General features: G+C 35.8%; 1 protein-coding gene across 3 annotated transcripts in view; it reads right to left on the bottom strand.

The window, feature by feature from the left end:
- The window catches only part of CABCOCO1 (ciliary associated calcium binding coiled-coil 1), a 103,801-nt gene that overhangs the window by 67,085 nt on the left and 15,176 nt on the right, over positions 1–21,540 (bottom strand). For all 3 annotated transcript variants that reach the window (XM_036336828.1, XM_036336829.1, XM_036336830.1), the window contains 3 exons: positions 21,172–21,341; positions 8,624–8,768; positions 3,119–3,191 (listed from right to left, as the gene is read on the bottom strand). In XM_036336828.1, the coding sequence (XP_036192721.1) occupies positions 3,119–3,191; positions 8,624–8,768; positions 21,172–21,341 (388 nt within the window). The remainder of the gene's footprint in view (positions 1–3,118; positions 3,192–8,623; positions 8,769–21,171; positions 21,342–21,540) is intronic.

Genomic DNA, 21,540 nt, shown 5'->3' with positions numbered 1-21,540 from the left:
CGTAAATTTTGTTTGGTCCCTCTTCATAGAGGGAAATGTTTTACGCAGTACCATACGTTAAAAAAGTACTAGGAACTTTAATTGTTTAATTGTTTTTGTAAATAAAAATGTTATAATTATTGAAAACAACACCTAAAGTGCATTATGATGATTTAAATAACGTGCAGTTTGCCCAAAAACGTGCGGTCCCTGGCGTATGTCTTAGAGATTTCTATGTGGTCTGCAATTTCTCTTTCTGCTTCTTTTGGGTACATGTTCATCTTGCTACCCATTCAATATGGCCTACTTCGGTTTTCTAATAACTTTACTCCACTTCTCTGGCCACAGTGATTAACCGGGTGTGCACATGACACAAGCACAGCCAGTAATATTAACATGTGATGAAGGATATCTCTTTAGTCTGCAGTTGTTAAATGAGAGATGCCTATGTCATGTCTCCTGCCAGTTGGAAGAAGTCTGTCTACAGAAGGGGATGAGTCCAAAACAGAGAGATTCAGAGAAGTGAAAGAACTAGGATGAGAGGTGGAGACACATGCATTCATAATACACACACTCATGTGTATGTACACACGTCATAACATTGTTTGACTACTTAGATCCAGCTGACCTTTGGCTAGCTTATCCACTGTGTTTATTGGTTCTTTTGAGTGGAATTTCTTTCATTCATACTCCAAAAATTATAATATATTGTCTGGCTAAGTCATTTATACTTATTAGATTTCACTTGTTTCTAGAAGCACTATGAGCCTTAAATCTACAAGTTAAATGTTCCTCTTTGTCTCCTATTTGTTCTCATAGTGTATTAACATTATTGGTCCTATACTGTAATTACTTATTTATTCTTCTCTCTCCTCTCAGTAGAGTGTAAACTCCTTGAGGACAAGAATTGTTGCTTATCACTGTTATACCCGAAACTCAGTACAAGGCCTAAACATAATAGGAACTCAATAACATATGCTATAAAATGAATGAGATGTCTAGATTATAAAAAACTCAGGTCAAGAATAATGATTTACTGAAACATGCCTCCTATGATCTAAGAATAACATGAAATTTCTTGATAAAAGTGAGTAGAAATAGCTAGAAACAATCGTTAAATTAAATGAAAAAAGAAAAATTCAATTTTCTTTAAACTAAAACCAAAGAAAAGTAGGAGCATGATTTATTTATATTCCTATTAATAATTAAAATTAATATTTATCAATATTCTTAGAGGTGATCTATGTGTTTTGGTCTCATCTTCCACCCATTAATTAAAAAAAACAAAAACACTAAATTTGATCAGTTATTTAGTTTGAATGCTTGCCTGAGAGTTAAATTTAGAACATTATTATGTGGCCCTTGTTTGGTTCCAGAGCTCTGAGGTCAGTGTGAATAGTCACATTAGGGAGGCAGGTTCTTGCCTCCTCCGTAAAAGATTGTTAATGAAAAAACACACAGATATTTGCAAAGAGTTATGAGATAATTTTAAAATCCCATAAAATATTGTACTATAATAACTGCTTTGGTTAATCCTTTAAAAATCCATGAGTGATCTAATTCTTGAAGATCCACTATCTTCGTAAAGATAATTTTTATAGTTCTGGTCAACTTGCAGAAAATACAAGATAATGGCAAATAAGGAGCCAATCCCTGTCCGATTTCTCCACTTTATCTTTCCATGAGCATAAATGTCACCTAAATATATCCTTATAGCAGAGAAGAAAGGCATGCGTGTGCAATTAACAAAGGGAAAAGGGAGTTCTTTATGAAATTTTCCTTGATAATTCTAAATATTTGCTTATGCTGCTGTTGAAGCCACTATCATTTTCCCAAAGTTTTGCTAAATAGATGAGATAGGATCGTATTCCAAACTGATAATTACTGCAACACTGTCACACTATATGATGTAATTCTGAAATGGAAACGTTTTCAGTGAAACTTTGTCAAGTGACATTTAAGCTACCAGGATATTTCAAAGAAGAAATTTTAAGGAAACTCAAAAGCAAAAGGGTTCCTTGTTTTCCTCCAGCTCACTTTTAAAAGGGCACCATTAGAACAAGTATCCAAATGGAGGGTGAGTGATGGTGACTGAAATGTTTATGAAATAAGCAATTTATAAACAGTAGAATAACAATGCTCTGGCACATTCTATCTGGTTCTTAATATCAGGAAAATTATAAAGATAACATAAATATCCCCTTATTCACTGTTTATTTGCAAACATGGCCACTCCTATTCCTTATACTTTTAGGCTATGTAGTCTCCTAAAGTAGTAGAGTATCTAAGAAACACATTTTAATGACATTTTTAGTCTCCTTAAGATGTTCCCTTACACATATTCATTTCTGGTCTTTATAAATATGTGATTATATGTAAGGCTGCTCAAAAGTGTCTCCTGGTAAACCAGTGACCATAGAGCTTCTATTTTACGCACTGCCACTGAGGCACTGAAGTAGTGTTAACTGAAAGAGTACTATGTCCTTCATTATACTGCATGTTGTGGTATAAATATAGCACATGACCCTTTTCTTCAAGGAAATTACACTCAGGTTATATTGACAATATCAATCCACAGGGAATAGTTAGAAAACCATGTAACAGTGCATTTATGTGCTAATTGGTGTGGTAAAAGTAGCCAATATTCAGCAAAAAGAGATCACTTGGGATAAAATAATAGAATGCGATTAAAGAGTTTGCCTAAACCCTTCCTTTGCAACATGATGCAATTAAGGAAGGTTTGTTTCATTGAGGAAGTAGGACTTGAATTAAGCCTTAGACGAGTAGACGGAAAATAAATGTGCAATTAGAAGAGATTTAACTGAATTAATTTATCTCACTTTTCCTGATTTTATTTTTATGAAGACATACATACCCTATCCATTTGAGCTTTGTCAAAGAATTAATCCATAAATACACAAAGTATATGTGTTTAACAATGCTGTTAATGCCAAGACAGCTTATTTTCTTAATCCAAAGTCACTTTATGTGATTACTCTTTTTGTAAACTACTAGTTGGTTATATTAACACTTGAGTAATCTTGACAAGAAGTTGCTTTAAGCAGTTAAAGATCCAGATGCTGATCAGCATGCATTAAGTGATTCAGCTTAATTGGTGCCATCTAGATAAATTACTTACCTCAGCTCCTATCACAATTTCTTTCCTGGAAGAGTAGAACAGAAACTCATATAGCTTGTAGTGTTGAAATAAGCTGAAATATAAAACAAATGTGCGACTGTGAAACATTTATTTCAGGAAAAAACGCAAATATGTAAGAATGTTTATTAAAGGAAAGTTGTTCATACTGACCAAGCTAAAGACCTTAAACACTACTATGGAGTTAACTCCTCCTTTATTCCAAAATAAATTTATTTAATTTATAAGTACTAAGAATTTATTTTATTTATAAGTACTAAGAAATTAAAGGTTTACTTTCTGAGACATTGACAATATAACAGTACCTAAAATAATATCAGTAAATTAACTGTGATGAGTAGATAGGTTTGGAATAAGGGAGCAATTATATTCACCTTAACATTTCCTGGCTTACAACTAAATAATGCACTGCTCCTAAATAACACCAAACTTCACATTATTTTAATTTTGTTCCAAACTGGAGTCAGTTTCCTTTGGCATAAATGGCATGGAATTCTACAACCTACTTTCATATCAATTACTACTTCTCACGTTCTAAAATCTGTTTCAAGATTAAATTAATCTCTGATAACTCTTGAAAAATGATGCAACATGAACTAAAATCCATTTAGAAGATGTCTGATTTTCTTGCAGAATATTTGATCATACATCAAAGAGAGGAATTAATTTAAGGAAGATTATTTATTCTATTCCTACCCTAAAGATCAAGTGGTTAGTGTATAAAAAATTATAAAGATCCAAAACACATATTTTTAGTATGTTTAAAGATCTCAGCAATGTATTATTAAAAGTTAAAATTTTACTGAAGGGCTGATTTCTAATATCCTGTTTGTGATAATATTTGAATTTTTCTAATTCTCTTCCTGCTGGTTGGGAAAATTAATAGACTCATAATACAGCAAAATGCCCAAGAACAAAAAATTGTCTTAGTGGTTTCTCTTTCACTCTGGTCTTTTGCTATTTAAGAAAATTGATTTTAATATAACTGAGAAATTAACATTTGCAAAATGTAGCTACAGAGCATGTATAAAAATGGCTTCTTCTGAATGCTGTAATGGATCAAAATTTCAAAGTTTCAATTCATTTGAAATCAATGAAGAAATCCTCAGGCAGCTGGGTCTCTCTGAGTTATATTTGCAGTTGATCTCACGACTAACACAATCCATTAAAAAGTGATGGGTGTGCAGACTCACTCAGTATTTTTTTTTTGGGGGGGGGGGGGTGAAGGACCTTATACATTTACTCGTAAATTAGTCATCAACATTCAAAAAACTAACTTAGCTTTTGACATTACTTTGATTTGTTGGCTAGAACATACATCAAGATTAGTGAAGTTTGATGATTCAATGAAACAAAATAAATTCAAATTCTCCATCCTTACATTGCTTACCTAGAGAAAGCTTTAAGGTTAAAAGATTACACTGGCAATAACTGATTTTGAGTAGATAAAGTAAAAACTGTATTTTGTAAATAGCTTGGCTTCCTCTCAGTGAATTACTATAAAATTTTTCTTTTCCAATTCAAAGTTAATTCATAAGTCCTCCTGAAATTTCATCATCTTTCAGCATTACTCTCCTCATTACATGTAGCGATTAGATTTTCCAATGACAAAGGGAAATTCGTGACAGGATGCAGTAATCAAAGATGTAAGGCTGGAGTGAGGCCATTACTAGGGTGAGACAGAGGAGGGGAGGGAGGCACTTACTCAGGGGCAGGTCAAGTTGCCTCCATTGCCCCACACTGGTCCTCACCTGGGTTGGGGTTCTCTAACTTTACCAAGAAATATTAGATGACCTCCCATGGGAGCAAATTGTGACACCTCCACAATGAGAGTACATTTCTTCCCTCTTGTGGGAAGCCGCCTAATGTCTTCACTAGCAGAGAGGTGTGGACAAGGAATCTGGAAGGCTGGTGACCCTCAAAGCCCTGGCAAAGCAACTTCCCCACCAGATAGTCATGTAAATCCTTACTGATAAGATAGTTTGCCTGATACTGGAACTTGCCTGCCTAAGGGCTATGGGTGGATCCCAAATTAAATAAAAAGATGGCGAGGCCTGAGCACAAGCGGAGTCCATCCTCTTGGGATGGGCTCTCACCTGGTCCCCAATTTCCAAATTATTATCTCTTGTCTCTTTCATTTGCGTGTGGCCCCTCTTCCAGATCCTGAACCCTGAACCACGCGGGGCGTGGGGGAACAGATACATACACATCAACACACCTCTTCCTTTAGATTTCCCACTGACTCAAGCCTTAGACCACTTTGCTAAACAGCATGTTTTAGTCATAAATCAAAGATGAAATACCCAGAATGAAAACAGGTCAAGGCATCTGACCCCATGCCAGAAAGTTCAATTCCTTGTTGTGCACAAAGGGGCAGTGTTGATTTTCTCATACTGCATACATGCCTGTGCACATTACCTTCACCCAATTGCAGGGGATAGGTAGAATACACAATGAAAGATGTGTGCTTCCAGATATATATCCAAATTATGTCCTATATTAAAAAGCTGCAGCAGTATTTATATTTATACTAGAGGCCCAGTGCATGAATTTGTGCATGGGTGATGTCTGGCCGGCCCCTCTGCCTGGGGGCTGATGGGGCCGGGCTGGTGGGGGGGAGAGGATGAGGGAGGTTGGCTGGCTGGCCCCACCCCCGATCAGGGTGGGGGGATAATTGGGGGCCAGGCCAGCTGGGGGCAGGGGCCGTGGAAGGTTGGCCAGCCAGTCCCGCCCCTCATCTGGCCAGGTGGAGGGGCCACCACCCCCCCATCAGGCCGGTTGGCTGGCTGCAGTATGCCTCATAGCAACCAGTCGTTCTAGTCATTCTGGTCATTCCGGCCATTTGGCTTTTATATATATAGATGGTATATAACATTTGCAAATGTGTACACTGCACAAGAAGATTCATTAGTACTTACAGTAATGTTGGGGAGGAATTTTGATGTTAGTTTTTCTAAAATCACAGACACATGACAGAATATACAATTTATACCAGCAATTCTCAACCTTTTTCATCTCATGGCCACATAAACTAATTATATTAAAATTATGTGGCACATCAAAAAATTATTTTTTGCTGATCTGACAAAAAATAGGTATAATTTTGATTCGTTTACACTGGATGGCTATTGAGTTGGTTGTTGTCATTTTTAAATTTTATAATATAAGGGAAAAGAGGTCAGTGCCCCTGAATAAGTAGTGAAATATTGCATGTTTTAAAAATTCTTATGGCACGGCAAACTAGTTAAAAATCACTGATTTAGACTCTATTAACAGTATCAAATGAGATTTCAATTTTATGCCAGTTAAGTTTCATGTGCTATGGGGTCATGTTCTAAAAACTGCTCTCCCTAAATTGACGAGGGTTTTCACTGGTTGAGTAAATTTAATATCAGGTTAAATTGAAGCATGCTCATACTTTCAATAATTGAGTTAGCTTCATATTTATAAAATTTCTTTATAGTCACTAAAGTGAAAAATATATGATTTAATTGCCACTAAACTTAAATTTGTGGATCTATGAGGCATTCTGAACAGGTGTTACAGAAAAATGTATTTCTCTTTATACAATTTCTGTATCAATTCCAGGTATCCTACTAACTGGTATTTTATTTATGTAACATGTACATTGAAAACATAATTTCTTTAAAATCACAATATAAAGATTTAACAGCATCAAAAACAGTTCTGATTTATTTTGTATACTTTATATGATGACTAATCTCTCAAACAGTACTTTTTTTTAAGAAGACAAGGGATTTTTGATAAGTGGTTATCCTGGTTAGGACCTAACAGTGACTAGGACTGACATCTCCTCTGAACCATTTTCTGAAATAAAATGGTAAGAAGTATATTGATGAGAGATATGGGATGAAAGAGAAAAGAGCGAGAAAAGAGCCACCATCTTCCCTCATCTAGAAGGTGTTATTATGGTGCCCACATGGGTTTTGCTGCTGTGGTTAACGACCAGTTCCAATGACCATTACAAGCTCTTGGGCCGGGCTGGTGGGGGGGAGAGGACGTGGGAGGTTGGCTGGCTGGCCCCGCCCCCGATCAGGGTGGGGGGATAATTGGGGGCCAGGCCAGCTGGGGGCAGGGGTACATGGAAGGTTGGCCAGCCAGCCCCGTCCCTGATCTGGCGAGGGGGAGGGCCGCCACCCTCCCTATCAGGCCGGTTGGCTGGCTGCAGTATGCCTCATAGCAACCAGTTGTTCCGGTCATTCTGGTCATTCTCTCTCTGTTCATTTCAAACAGAGAGAGAAGGGGAAGAAGGATATGAATGTGCAGAGGATTCCCCCTGCCCGTATCCCAAGCCCTGAGAGGCAGAAAGACCTGAGACCAGGTTCCCTTCAGTCTGGATTTCCACTCCCTCCTCTCCCCCCACACAAGGACATTGCTTTATTCTAATTGATATGAAGACTAATGTGGCTTTTAGTGGGAGACACACTTTAGAGGTTTTTATGGTAAGAAATCATATTATATTAAATGCTATTATATAAAAACATATTATATCCTGTGCCATTATTAATTCATGCCAGAAATCAGTATACAAATCTTATCATATTAAACACATTAATATTTAAAAAGCTTCCAGACTACAACCAGGATCCTTGCCAAGCAAATCATGAGCACGTCTAGGACATCATGCAGCACGCTTTATTTTGAAATTTTAAAATTTAAAGTTGGAAAACACTGCAGTATCCAGTATTAGAGAACAAAGATATTCTGGGGAAGCTTTTAGTTAGACAAAAGAAATATTTTTACCAACTCTTGTTTAAATGTTTTCAAACTCTAAAATCTATCTTTCCTGGGAGAGAAAAAGGACTCTAATGCAGACCCTGTGGCAGATTAAATAAAAAGACAGATTTCTTAATTCACCAATGAAGAATCACTGTAATAAAAATACTTTCCCTCCATATACCATCATTTTCTATGCAGAAAGAAAAACTTACTGAGTTTAACTGGTCAATACTACAAAATATTTCCAGACAGCTAATAAATTTGAGGAAGTGTATACATAAATCTTTTAAATTTCTAGTACAAAGCATTTAAAATAAATGTTTAAGTGGAGATGAATATTGCTCTTTAAAATGTGAAATTTTGATATTAAGGCCATCTACATAAAATATAGATTCCATTGTAATCAAGTCTGATAAATCAAAAAGAATCCTTTTATTTATGAAATGGTATTAGAGATTTAGAGAAAAAAGAAATGCGTAGATCAATTTATTATAATTCTAAATAAAACTATACTTATCAAACATGAACCTCTTTTTAAAAATGCAAGTTAGCTAAATTGATCAATGTCCTAACTTTTATTTATTGAATGGATGATTAGAATATTTTCTAATTATTGTTTGGGTTAATTACTATATAACTTCTGTAAATGTCTAACTTTGCTAAAAACCAAATTAGTTTCTATTTAGAAGATATTTTCTAGAAGATAAGAAACAAAAAAAAAAATTGGGACTAAAAAGAAATCCATACCTGATTTTTAAATAATCAGTGATAGCATTGGCTTGTTTTATATCAAAGATACTCCATTTCTTGTGTTTCTGTAAATGGGCTGGTCCAATTTCAGCCATAACTTCTCCAAGCCATTGTAAGCTATCTTTTAAGGACATATGCAGTGCTGAAATAAAATTCAGAGAAGCTTTAAGCAATTGTTTTGATATATGTTTTGGAACAAAATAATCCAAGATGTCTTTAATGTGAAAAAATGTACTTTCAGTATTTGTGAGAACAAATTTTAAAACTATTGTTTCTTTATGATAACTTAATAAGTATATTTTGTGTAAAAGAACAGCAGCTGACACACCCAACAATTGTAAATTGCTATAACGCTACACAATTGTTTAAAGAGCTTATGTTTTCATTTTAAGACACAAAAAATTTTGAAATCTATCTAAAGATTACTTTAAAATGGAAAAGAAATATTTTTTTATGATCTCAAAATAAGAGCACATATGGAAACAACACAAAAGTTGGTTGGATTAGCCAGTGAGGAAGGCCTGCATAGAAGATTCAGTCACAGTAGACAGCAGAACTGAACTCAGAGCTGAAAATATAAATGAGCAGTCGACCAACACTTGGCTTTAGCTGATTGTTACCATGTGGGAATTTGGGCTGGAAGATTTTCAATAGATGCCAGAAATATGGATTTTTATGTAAACCATCAAGATTTTTTTTTCTTTTCCAAGCTATAGCCTTATAACTTATGTAAGCTGTTTCTCAAATTATGGGGGCGGTGATGGTAAAAACAAGATGACCGTGCAAAAGAGTGACAAGGACTCCACTTTGCCACCATTACCAAAAATAAACAAGTCAATGGTTGTGGTCTGTTATCTTCCAACTAAAAACAACAGAGCAATACTATCTTTTATGGCATTTGTTTAGGTGAAAAAGAAGTAAATATCAAAAGCCATAGACAACTTTTACAGTGTCTATAATACAAATATATTATCTTCTGTCTTCTTTTCATATTTGGTCATATTATGCTCATTTTTACTGTGGCAGGCAAATATTTACAATCCACACACACCCACTGCTCCCCTCGTCCCAAGGATGAATCCAGGGAACTGCAGTGTCCAGAGTGTCCTTTGTTTGCTGACAAGTGACAGTTGTATGGAAGTAAAACTTAAGAGTCTAGCCAAAACCGCTTTGGCTCAGTGGACAGAGCATCAGCCTGCGAACTGAAGGGTCCCAGGTTCGATTCCAGTCAAGGGCATGTACCTTGGTTGCGGGCACATCCCCAGTAGGAGATGTGCAGGAGGCAGCTGATTGATGTTTCTCTCTCATCGATGTTTCCAACTCTCAATCTCTCTCCCTTCCTCTCTGTAAAAAATCAATAAAATATATTTAAAAAAAAAAAAACACACAAAAAACTTAAGAGTCTTAAAGTGGAGAGTTGAAAGCTCTAGCAAGAGTGAGGTTGGATAGGCTGCATGTGGGAGGTGAATGGGCTTTAGGAAGAATGGTGTTGCTCAGTGTGAACCCCACTCTCTTAATCCCAACCAAATTTAGATATCTTTATCTTTAGGAAACCATCAATAAACTTCCACTTCCTCCTAAAGGAGTGAATTTTTCAGGGAGGTAGGAAAAGAGAATACAGAGGAATTTTGAGAACAGTAGAGGCCCTGTGCACAAAATTCGTGCACGGCTAGGGTTTCTAGGCCTGACCAGTGATCAGGGCCATCGGGGCCTTCCAGGTGCTGGCCAGGGTCTTCCTTTGTTCCGCGCTGCCCCCTGGTGGTCAGCACATGTCATAGCGAGCAATCGAACTCTCAGTCTCCAGATTGAATTCCTGAGGTACACTTTGCATATTAGCCTTTAATATATATAGATAGGCTGACTGTTGGACCCAGCCATTTCTGGGTTACACAGCTACTTTTTATCTCTGGGATGGAAGTGCTATGCCCCCAAATTACTAATAAAATGACAGTAATTTCAAATGTTAGGAAGATACTATGAACACTAACTTGTAATTTGTTTAACCTAGATTCTTTTCTACTTATAGAAATTAGAAGCTAAAAACTATGTAACAATTTAAATCTGGTTTAATAAATGACAACTGGTACATTTCTTATAGGCTCCCTCCGTCTTTTATGTATGTCAGATACACAATTATTGCTGGATAACTAGGCTTTCCTGAATCATCCTAAGAGATGCTCAATTATTATTGTATATTTCTTTTTCCATACCAAATTTCTTTTGAAAATAGTGGGAGTAACTTCAGAAATGAAAAATTTGTTGAATAAAAGCAATTCAGAAAGGAATGGATTGAAAATGTGAATTATTTTATTAATAAAATGTTATTACTTAGAGTTTCAGAAAAAAAGAAATTCTTAGATAACCTGTTATAATTCTAGATGTAATTATATTTATCAAGCACCAAATACATGTACATGACTACTTCCTTATATTGAAATATAAACAACTCTTTGAAACTGTTTTTCGATTTCTAATGTCTTTTTATAGATAGCAGCTTTAAAAATTAAGAATGTTTTCACTTCACTTATCTAACTGAAATATTTGCTCTTTTAAAATCACATTTAGTGACGTGATTAAAATATGAAAAATTAAACCATTTGAGTAGTAAGGGCTGTTAGAAATAAAATTTGTCTTTGAAAGTTTAGGGTAATGAAAGAACACACTAGACTTATAATCAGTTGGAAGGCTTAAGATGGTACCTCATAGCTGCCACTTACTAGCTAGGTGATCTGAGTTTCATTTTCCTTATCTGTAAATGAGAGTAGTATCAATTTTCAGAGTGACAGTGCTGTTGTGAGGGTCCAATAAGAAACACATGTGAAACCCTTGGTAAACTGAAAAGATACATGTCCTAGTATTTTACATGTGTACAGGGCTTTCTAGAATTGAGCCCAAAGGCAGGCACATTTGAGATAGTAATCAGCAGGACGAGCTCTCACGCACTGGGACTGAACCTTGTGACCTTAAGGAGTTATTTAACCTCCCTGAATCTCATTTATTTTTCTCATTTTCCAAATGGGGAGAATAATAGAACTATCTCATAAGATCATGTGTGAATTAAATGAGACAAAGCAGATGACACTGTGACAGGCACAAGGTAATCATACACACATTTTACCTATTACTATTATTATCATCATACCGATTTGGGGAAAAACAAGTCAACTTGATAAAAGTATTCTATGGTTATTTACTAATATTCATGTTATGTACAGAGGAATCAATCTAGGTCCACAGACCTGGAGAGAGGCCAAATATCCAGTCTGTCTAATACTTTACAGTTTGTCCTTGGTCAGGCCCTGGAAAACTAAGCCCCAAAATGTATATTGTTAGGACAACTGTACAAATCCTATATCTTTCATAATCTTTCAGCTGATCCCATCTGATTCCAGGTGGACTGTCTGCAGAATGCCTTGTAAATAGATAACACAGGACCAGTTTGAGACAAGAAACAGATCAGAAACTGAGTCAGTATAAAATGCAGTTTCCACACTAGCTTGTATTAACAATGACCAACCACACTACAGCTAATAGCCCAGACTGGGCTCCTCAGGGCTTTTCCTATTAAGATGTCCCTGGGAGGGAATGCTCACTAGGGCCCAGCACTCACCACCTCTTAGTCTGAGTATAATGCATTTTACCTCTTCCCTAGGACACTTGGCTAAGATTACATTCTTTCCTGATTATTACTATAATCTTCCTGGGATTAAAGGTTTGAGGGGATTTTTTTTTTTTCTTGCCAGAAGGAAAAACTAGATCCTTTGCCTTTTTCTGGTTAGGTTTTACGTATGTACTTTCACTCTCTCATAGTTAATGTGGAGTTTGATGGAACCTGCCAAGTTTAAAAACTCATTTTTGAATTGATATCAACAATATAAAGTTTCATATAAAAGAAATTGTCTTGGGTCAGTTATAAGTTATGGAAAAAAGTTAAAAATGGAAATATCTTGTCAGATTTGGAATTGAGGTTTATGAAAATGTTTTACTTTTTAAAATCCTGTTTCTAATTTGTGAATACTCAGTTCAGAGTTTGTAAAAGTTCATTTCATATATTCTCTTTTTACAATCTAGTTTTTGCCTAGGTGATATATTCACATGGTTCAAAAATCACATGTGAACATATATTATGAAAAGACTTCCTTCAATTCCTGTTGCCCACATGCCCAGTTCCCACACCCTTCCCCATAGAAAATTTTGATAATTGGTGTGTTTTTTCCCTGCATTCTCTGAGCACTTCTTTGTACATATAACATGCAAAAGCACACAATTCTTCACCTGGCTTTACTCAGTAACAATATACAGTTTCCCATGCAATACTTAGAAAGCTTCCTCATCCTTTCCTTTTTATAGCTGCATCATATTTCATTTTAGAGATAGACTAATCCCTACTAGTTAACTTTAATGCCAGAGTACTTTTAGATTTATAGAAAGGTTGCAATAATATCACACAAAGCTCCCATTTACCCCAAAGACAGTTTTCCCTGTTAACGCTGCTATATGGTACATTTGGCACAACTAATGAACAAATACTTTGGGGGGATTTCTTAGTTTTTATGGAAGACTTTCTCCCTCCCAGGATCCCATCCAGAATACTCCATTGCATTTAATCATCATGTCTCCTTGGACTGTACAGTTTCTGACATTCATTGCCTTTGATGGTTTTGACAGTTTTAAGCAATACTAGTCAGGTATTTTGTGGTAGGTCCTTCAATTTGGATTTGTCTGATATTTTTATCATGACTAGACAGGGGTTAACGGTTTTGGAGAGGAAGCCCACAGTGCCATTCTCATCACATTATGTCAAGGGTTTATGCTATTTGATATGGCTTCTCACCAACAGTGTTGGCCTTAATCACCTGGCTGAGGTAGTATTTGTCAGCTTCTCTACTGTAAAGTTACTGTACTTCCCCTTTCCATACTGTTCTCTTTACAGGAAAATCACTGTGTAGCCCATACATAAGGGATGGGGATTTGTGCTTCAACTTCTTGAGGGTAAATTATGTACATAAATTCTTGAGAATTCTGTGTGGGAGATTTATTATGCCCCAAGTCATTATTTATTCATTCATTAATTTATAGCAGTGTGGATTCAAGGATGTTAATTTTACATTTTGGATTATAATTTAAAATTGTTTTTAAAATATACTTTTCTTGATTTCAGAGAAGGAGAGAGATAGAAACATCAATAATGTGAGAGAATCATCATTTGGCGGCCTCCTGCACACATTCCCACTGGAGATCGAGCCCACAACCCAGGCATGTGCCCTTGACTGAAATCGAACCTGGGCCCCTTCATTCCTCAGGCCGACACTCTATCAACTGAGCCAAACAAGCTAGGGCAATATTGTATTATTTTGTTCAAATTGTTCTAGCTTTGGATATTGGGAGCTCCCCCATCATTTTCATTTTTGAGTACTTGCTTTTGGCCACTAAAGTTGCCCCAGGCTAATTTTTTATGTCTTTACTCCAGGTCTACAGCCATTTTTCTAAGGAGCCCTGTTTCCTTTTACTAAAGAATAAAATTATAAACTAAGACCTGGGTTCTGGGTATGCTCATTGCTAATAAGATGTCATTGCTTCTAGGCCCTCTCTGTGGTCAGAGCTAAGAAATATATGAGTGTATATGTATGCGTATGTGCACTAAACCAGCAGTCGCCAACCTTTCAGACCTCACGGACCACCAGTGGTCCGCAGAACACCAGTTGGCAACTGCTGCACTAAACTAACTAACTATCTATCTATCTACCTACCTACCTATCTATCATCTATCTATCTATCTATCTATCTATCTATCTATCTATCTTTGGCTACTATGCAAAGTGTCCCCTCAGAAGTTCAACTGGGAGACCAGGAGTTTGATGTGCACTGACCACCAGGAGGCGGCACGAAATGAAAGAAGGACCCGGAAGGCAGCCGGCAGCCAGGGAAGGGAGGCCCCCCACCCGGGATTGAGCCCCCATTCTGGCATGTGCCATGACTGGGAATGGAACTGGCAACCCTTCTGTATATGGGACAACACCCAACCAACTGAGCCACACAGGCCAGGGCTACAGGGGTTTTTTAATGTAGCAATAAAGAAGCATATATGTTTTCTTCCAGTTTTGTCAACTGAGGATGTTACCAAAATTTTGTCAATCTGATATATGATAAATTACATTTCTGTGTAGTTTCAATTTGCATTTTTCTTATTAACGTCAAGGCTGAACATTTCATTTGCTTAAGAATCATTTACATTTATTTAGTCACATCCTTGGCAAATTCTTCTACTGCATGATTGGACTTTTTCTTCTGCTTCTGCATGCTCTTTTTTATAATTCAGAACTTAATTATTTGCTGGTGTGCAAGATGCAATAATTCCCAGTTTCTTATTCTTCTTTTGATTTTTCTTTTGGTATTTTTGCTTTGCAGACTTTTAACTTTTACATATCAAATTTAACTACCTTCATCTTTATGGTTCTATAGCTTAGAGGCATAATTATAAATGTCTTCCTCATCCAAGGTTGTAAAGAAATTAAACCATGTTTTCTCGTAACATTTTTATAGTTTCACTTATTTTACATTCAAGTGTTTGATCCATTTGGAATGTATTCTGGTTTATGGACAGAGAGAAGCTGGATCCAATTTTATTTTATTTTCTTCTAGATGGATACCTAGTTGTCCCAATATTATTTACTGAGTAGTACATTTTTTTCACCACAGATTTGAGATGTCATTTTATCAAATACTGAATTCCATTGAATGCTTGAGTCTATTTCTAAACTTTTGGTCTTCCTGCTCAGTCATTCACCATTGTGTTTAAATTTTTGAGATTTCATAAACACTACTACATACTAATACTTCTAATAACAATACATGCTTCATCTTAACATAATTTTAAAAGACAGTTTTTCTGGCTATTTGTATGTGTATATTTTCTGTATTTTTGTTAGAATCGCCTTACCTAGTAACCTATCATACAGACAAAACATCAACAACAAAAAAACTATTCGTATTTTTGTTGGAATATTAATATTTTTAATTAATTTAATGAGATTTAGCATCTTTATGATGTTGAATCTTTCAATGACTGTTGTTTTTCCCAAATGTTGAAAACTTCCTTTGTGACCTTAAAAAATTGCTTATAATTTTTCTTTCTATAAGCTGTGCATTTGTTGTTGTTTTTATTCTCACCTGAGGATATGTTTATTTTAAAGCTTTTTTAAAAAAATATTTTATTTATTTTTTACAGAGAGGAAGGGAGAAGGATAGAGAGTTAGAAACATCAATGAGAGAGAAACATCAATCAGCTGCCTCCTGCACACTCCTACTGGGGATGTGCCCGCAACCAAGCCACATGCTCTTGATGGGAATCGAACCTGGGACCTTTCGGTCCACAGGCCAATGCTCTATCCACTGAGCCAGACCAGTTAGGGCTGTTTATTGATTTTAGAGAGAGAGAAAGGGGAAAGGAGGGAGGGAGAGAAGGAAAGAGAGAAGGAGTGTGAGAGAGAGAGAGAAAAACACTGATGTAAGAGAAAAACCAATCAGTTGCCTCCCATATGCCCCCTGACCTAAGGTTACACCCGCAAGCTTTTGGTGCACAGGACAATGCTCCAACTGAGCCACCCAGCCAGGGCGCACGTGTGTGTGCGTATGTGTGTGTGTGTGTGTGTGTGTATTGTTGAAAGTATTACAGATGCCCCGTTTTCCCCTCCTTTGCCCCCTCAATCCACCCCCACCCCACCCCAGGCCTTCATCACACACTATTGCCTATATCCATGGGCTATGCATATATGTTCTGTGGTTAACCGCTTCCCATCCCCACCCTCGCCTCTGGCGAGATCTGTCAATCTGTTCCATGTATCCATGTCTTAGGACATGTCTTGTTCATCAGTTTATTTTGTTCATTAGCTTCCACATCTAAGTGAGATCATGTGATAGTGTGCTTTTAAATTTATTTCTAGGTAGTTTCTCTTTCTTCTTACAGCATATATATTTGCTTTCATTAAATCTTTTATCTTTATTTTTGTACATATACATTGTTTAAAAGTTTTATACAATGAAATTGACTTTTTCTTTTGCTGTACAGTCTTATGAACTTAAACACTTGGAGAGATCAGGTCACCACCACCACCACAATAGGATACAGAACAGTTACACCACACCAACAACTCCCTCATGGCCCAGCCAGAGTGGTTCAGTGGTTGGTTCGATTTCCGGTCAGAGCACATGCCCAGGTTGTGGGCTCAATCCCAGGTGTGAGGCGTGCAGGAGGCAGCCAATCAATGATTCTCTATCTCTGTCATTGATGTTTCTATCTCTCTCTCCCTCTTCCTTCCTCTCTGAAATCAATAAAAATGAAATAATAAAATAAATAAATAAAACTCCCCCTTGCCTTTCATGGCTTCCTCCCATCCCAGTCTCTGGCAACCAATAATGTATTCTCCATCACTATAGCTATTATCATTTTGAGAACATCCTACAAATGTAATCATACAGTGTACAATATTTTGCGGCTAACTTCTTTAAATCAGTATGATGCTACTGAGATTCATCTAAACTTTTGCGTGTATCATGGGTCATTCATTTTTACTGGCAAGTAATGTTCCATTTTATGTTCATTGTATGAACACTGTTTACCTCTTCACCTATTGACAGATATTTGCACTGTTTTCAGCTTGGGGCACTTATGAATAGAGCAACTGCAAAATATTCATGCACAGGTTTTTTTATGAACATATTTTATTTCATTAGAATAATGCCTAGAAGTGGGACTAATGGGTCATATAATTTTATAAGGAAACTGCCAACCATTTCCCAGAGTGGCTGTTGCATTGGCAAAACTCTTGCTCTAGTTGCTCTGTATCCTTCCCAGAATTTGGTATTTTTTTATTTTAGCCATTCTAATAGGTGTGTAGCGGTATCAGAGCGATTTTAACTTACATGTCCCCAGTGGCTAGTGATGTTGAACATTTTTTTCATGTCATTTTGCATCCTTTTATCTTCCTTGGTGAAGAATCCAAGTTAAATTCTTTGTCCATTTTTTAAAGAGAAACTTTATTTTAGAATAAATGTGTATTTATAGAAAAATTACAAAAATAGTACTGAGAATTATTGCATACCTCATGCACAATTTCTCTTTTATTTTTAACATCTTACATTATGGTATATTTATTAAAACTAATAAACTAAAATTTATACATTGTAATTAACTAAAGTTCATGTTTATTAGAGTTCCTTAAATTTTACTCAATGTCCTATTTCTGTTCCAGGATTTCATCCAGGACACCACTTTAAATTTACTAGTCATGTCTCCGGGGGTTCCCCTAGAGTGACAGTTTCTCAGACTTTTCTTGTTTTTAGTAACCTTATCAGTTTGAGAAGTATTGCTCAGATATTTTGTACAATGTTCCTCAATTTGGATTTGCCTGATGTTTTCCTCATGGTTAAACAGGAGTCATGGGTTTTGATGGCTTTGCTTATTTTTTGTAATGTTTTTGTTGATATTTGAGAGAGAGAGGAAGGGAGACTGATAGATAGAAACACTGATGAGAGAAAAACATCATCCATCGGCTGCCTCCTGCATGCCCTCTACGAGGGCTCGATCCTGCAACCCCAGGCATGTGCCCTGACTGGGAATGGAACTGGTGATCTCTTGGTTCCTGGGTCTATGCTCAACTTCAGAGTCACACTGTCAGGGCATCTGAGAGGGTTTGTTTTCTCACTGTTGAGTTTTCAGAATGCTTTACATATTATAAATACAAGTCCTTTGTCAGATATGTAATTTGTAAACATGCTTCGTGTTTCCCATCTGTAGCTTGTCTTTTAATTCTTTTAACAGTGATGTTCATAAAACAAGTTTTAAAATTTGATGCAATCCAATTTATCAATTATTTTCTTTTATGGGTTAGGTTTTGCTGGTAATTTCTAAGAACTTCTTGTGTAATTCCAGGTTGTAAAGATTTTCTCCCAATGTTTTCTTCGAAAATATTTACTGTTTTCTGGTGTATTGTTCTGTAAACATCAATTAGATCCAGTTAGTTGATGATGTTTTTCTTTCAGTTTAACTTGCTTGTGGTCCCATCAGCCTTTTGAATTTACAGGTTTTATCTTCTGCCAAATTTGAGACGTTTTTAACCATTATTTCTTCAAATGTTTGATCAGCACTGTACTCTCTCCTGTCTTTCTGGGACTCTGATAATATGTAATCAGAACTTTGATTGTCCCACAGGCTCTGAGGTTTGGCTCATGTTTTCTCTGTATTGTGCAGACTGGATCATTTCTATCACTCTAGCTTCAAATTCCTTGACTTTTTCCTTTGTCTCCTCTCCATTCTGCTATTGGTTTTACCCAGAAAGATTTTAATTATGATTATTATATACTTTGATTCTAAAATTTCCATTTACTTCTTCTTTATATCTTCCATTACTCTCATAATTCTTTGTATTTTAACATTTGTTTCAAGAACGTTCACTTGTTCATTTAAGCATTTTTATAATAGTTGTTTTGAAGTGTTTGGCTTATAATCTCAATATCCTATTTATCTTATTGTTGGCATCTATTTATTATTTTCCATGCAAGTTAGGATTTACATAGTTCTTTGCTTATTAAGTAATTTTGGCAATGTTGCTGAAAGGACATGTTTAAAGGAATGTAGTATTCAAAGATTCTATAAACATTTGTTTCACAAGGAAAAAATATAGCCAAAGTCTGTCTTTTTTATAATTTACTAAAAATTCCTTTTTGGAAGGTTGTGGTTGAACACTTGAAATTGAAACTATATTATATTATTTATCATGTCTCTTAATTACAAATTATGTATCTTGAATTATAGTACTGGAAAGACTGAATTCTCAAGACTAAGTACCTAGGACTTCAGTTTTTATTTTCTCTTTATACCCTGTTTCCTATGTGCAGGATAATTGGAAATCAGTCAGTTATCATATTTGTTTTCATTACCAAGTATAATTATTTTATCTGCTATTGGTATAGTTATTTAACACGACACTAAATACTTAAGTAAAAGCAAAGATGAAATTCTCCCCCTACATATTTAAATAAAAGCAAAGAAGGAACATAATAACTTATTTTCCCCACAATGAGAACTACCAATTCGTTCCTTGTAAAGGGTGACTAGGAGCCGTAAGAATACACAGGGCATGAGTGAATTCTTTATAGTCTTGCTAACTCACTAAAAACTGCCCCTGTACCAGTATAGTCAGAAATTGATACATAGAACAGACTAGGCCAGTGATGGCGAACCTATGATACGCGTGTCAGAGGTGACACGCGAACTCATTTTTTTGGTTGATTTTTCTTTGTTAAATGGCATTTAAATATATAAAATAAATATCAAAAATATAAATCTTTGTTTTACTATGGTTGCAAATATCAAACAATTTCTATATGTGGCACGGCACCAGAGTTAAGTTAGGGTTTTTCAAAATGCTGACACGCAGAGCTCAAAAGGTTCGCCATCACTGGACGAGGCTTTGTGTGACCACAAGGCATCCACAAATTTTGCTAGGATGATGGTAACAATTTTTTAGGGGGAGCAAAGTCTCTAACTGCTCAGTTAAAAACAAGAAAAAATAGAAACAAACAAGCAAAAAGGGCAAATAACCAAAGAGAAATGAAACAAAGGAAAGGCAGAGAGGAGGGGGAGACAGGAGGAGAAAGAGAGAGAAAGGAGAAGCATGGGGGAGGGCGGGAGAGAAAGGGGAAGGAAGGAAGAAGATGCCTCCCAACTGACACTTTCAGTTGAGACACCAACACCTTTACATTTATTATGCTCAGGGCCTTTTGGTTTCACAGTCTGAGGCCCAAATTCCAGTTCTGCCATTTCCCAGCTCTAACCTTGTTCTCAGGACTGCCTGCTCAACTCTGAGACAGTGGTTACCATACCCCTGTAGGAAGGAGATGCTCTGAGATTCAGTAATGTATGTTAAGGGTTAGGACCAAATACACTACCTAGACCACAGAGTTGGCATTAAATAAAGTATATTTCCTTCTTTTCCTCCTTCCCAAGAAGCAATTCTATTTATTCTCAAACAAAAGTTATCACATTTAAAATTGCTCCAGGGAAGAATTTGCAATCTGCCTGTAGTAACTGATTGCAATGTTATATAAGAAAAACAGTCACAAAATCTAAGTGTATGTGAGTAATGTCTATTTAACGGGGGTTTGAGATTGACCAAAGTACTTCCTCTTTTAGTCCTCCTGAGATATTCCAGGAGTATTTTTAGGTAAGATGAGATGAAAACTACTCAAACAATGAAAAGAATACCCAACTAGATCTGAACTACTTGATAATTTTTGGATAGATGCCACTGAAAAGATTTTAAAATGAAATGAATATATTTTTGGTAAATTAATTATTAAGAGACCTTTATATTGTTTAATATTATTTGAACTTTTACAACTTAATGAAAATATGACTATGGTTTTGCTACACCAAGGAAAAATATAATTTTCACTGAAGGAATCATAATACAATTAGGAACTTTGCTTGACAACACAATTTAAAGAATATTTCCTTTCTCTGAAACAAAGAAGAAAGTACTTACCTCTAAGATTATGAAGCAAGACATCTAGTAAAGTCATAAATTTTGAGTACTGCAGAACAGAAAAGTCCATGCCTCTAGCCCACAAAAATCCAGATACATAATAATCTACTAGAATGGCTTCTTTTAAACAGGTTTTAAGATTTTTGAAATTCAGAAATGTGGCAAATTTCCTGTAACAAAAAGAAAAATTCAGGTAGTGAAATTTGATTAAATATTGAACAGTCCCTTTTCTAAGTTTGAAAAACACACATATTTTTTGGAATGAAAATTCTATAATGCCTATAATCTAAAAATATTCATATCTAAATTCTAAGTCCAAAATGACATTCAAAAGAGCAACAGAGAGGGAGAGAGGGAAAGGGAGAGATA

This window comes from Myotis myotis, unplaced genomic scaffold (genome assembly GCF_014108235.1).
Source record: "Myotis myotis isolate mMyoMyo1 unplaced genomic scaffold, mMyoMyo1.p scaffold_m19_p_15, whole genome shotgun sequence".
Classification (NCBI taxonomy): domain Eukaryota; kingdom Metazoa; phylum Chordata; class Mammalia; order Chiroptera; family Vespertilionidae; genus Myotis; species Myotis myotis.
This window is presented reverse-complemented; position numbering and strand designations above follow the sequence as displayed.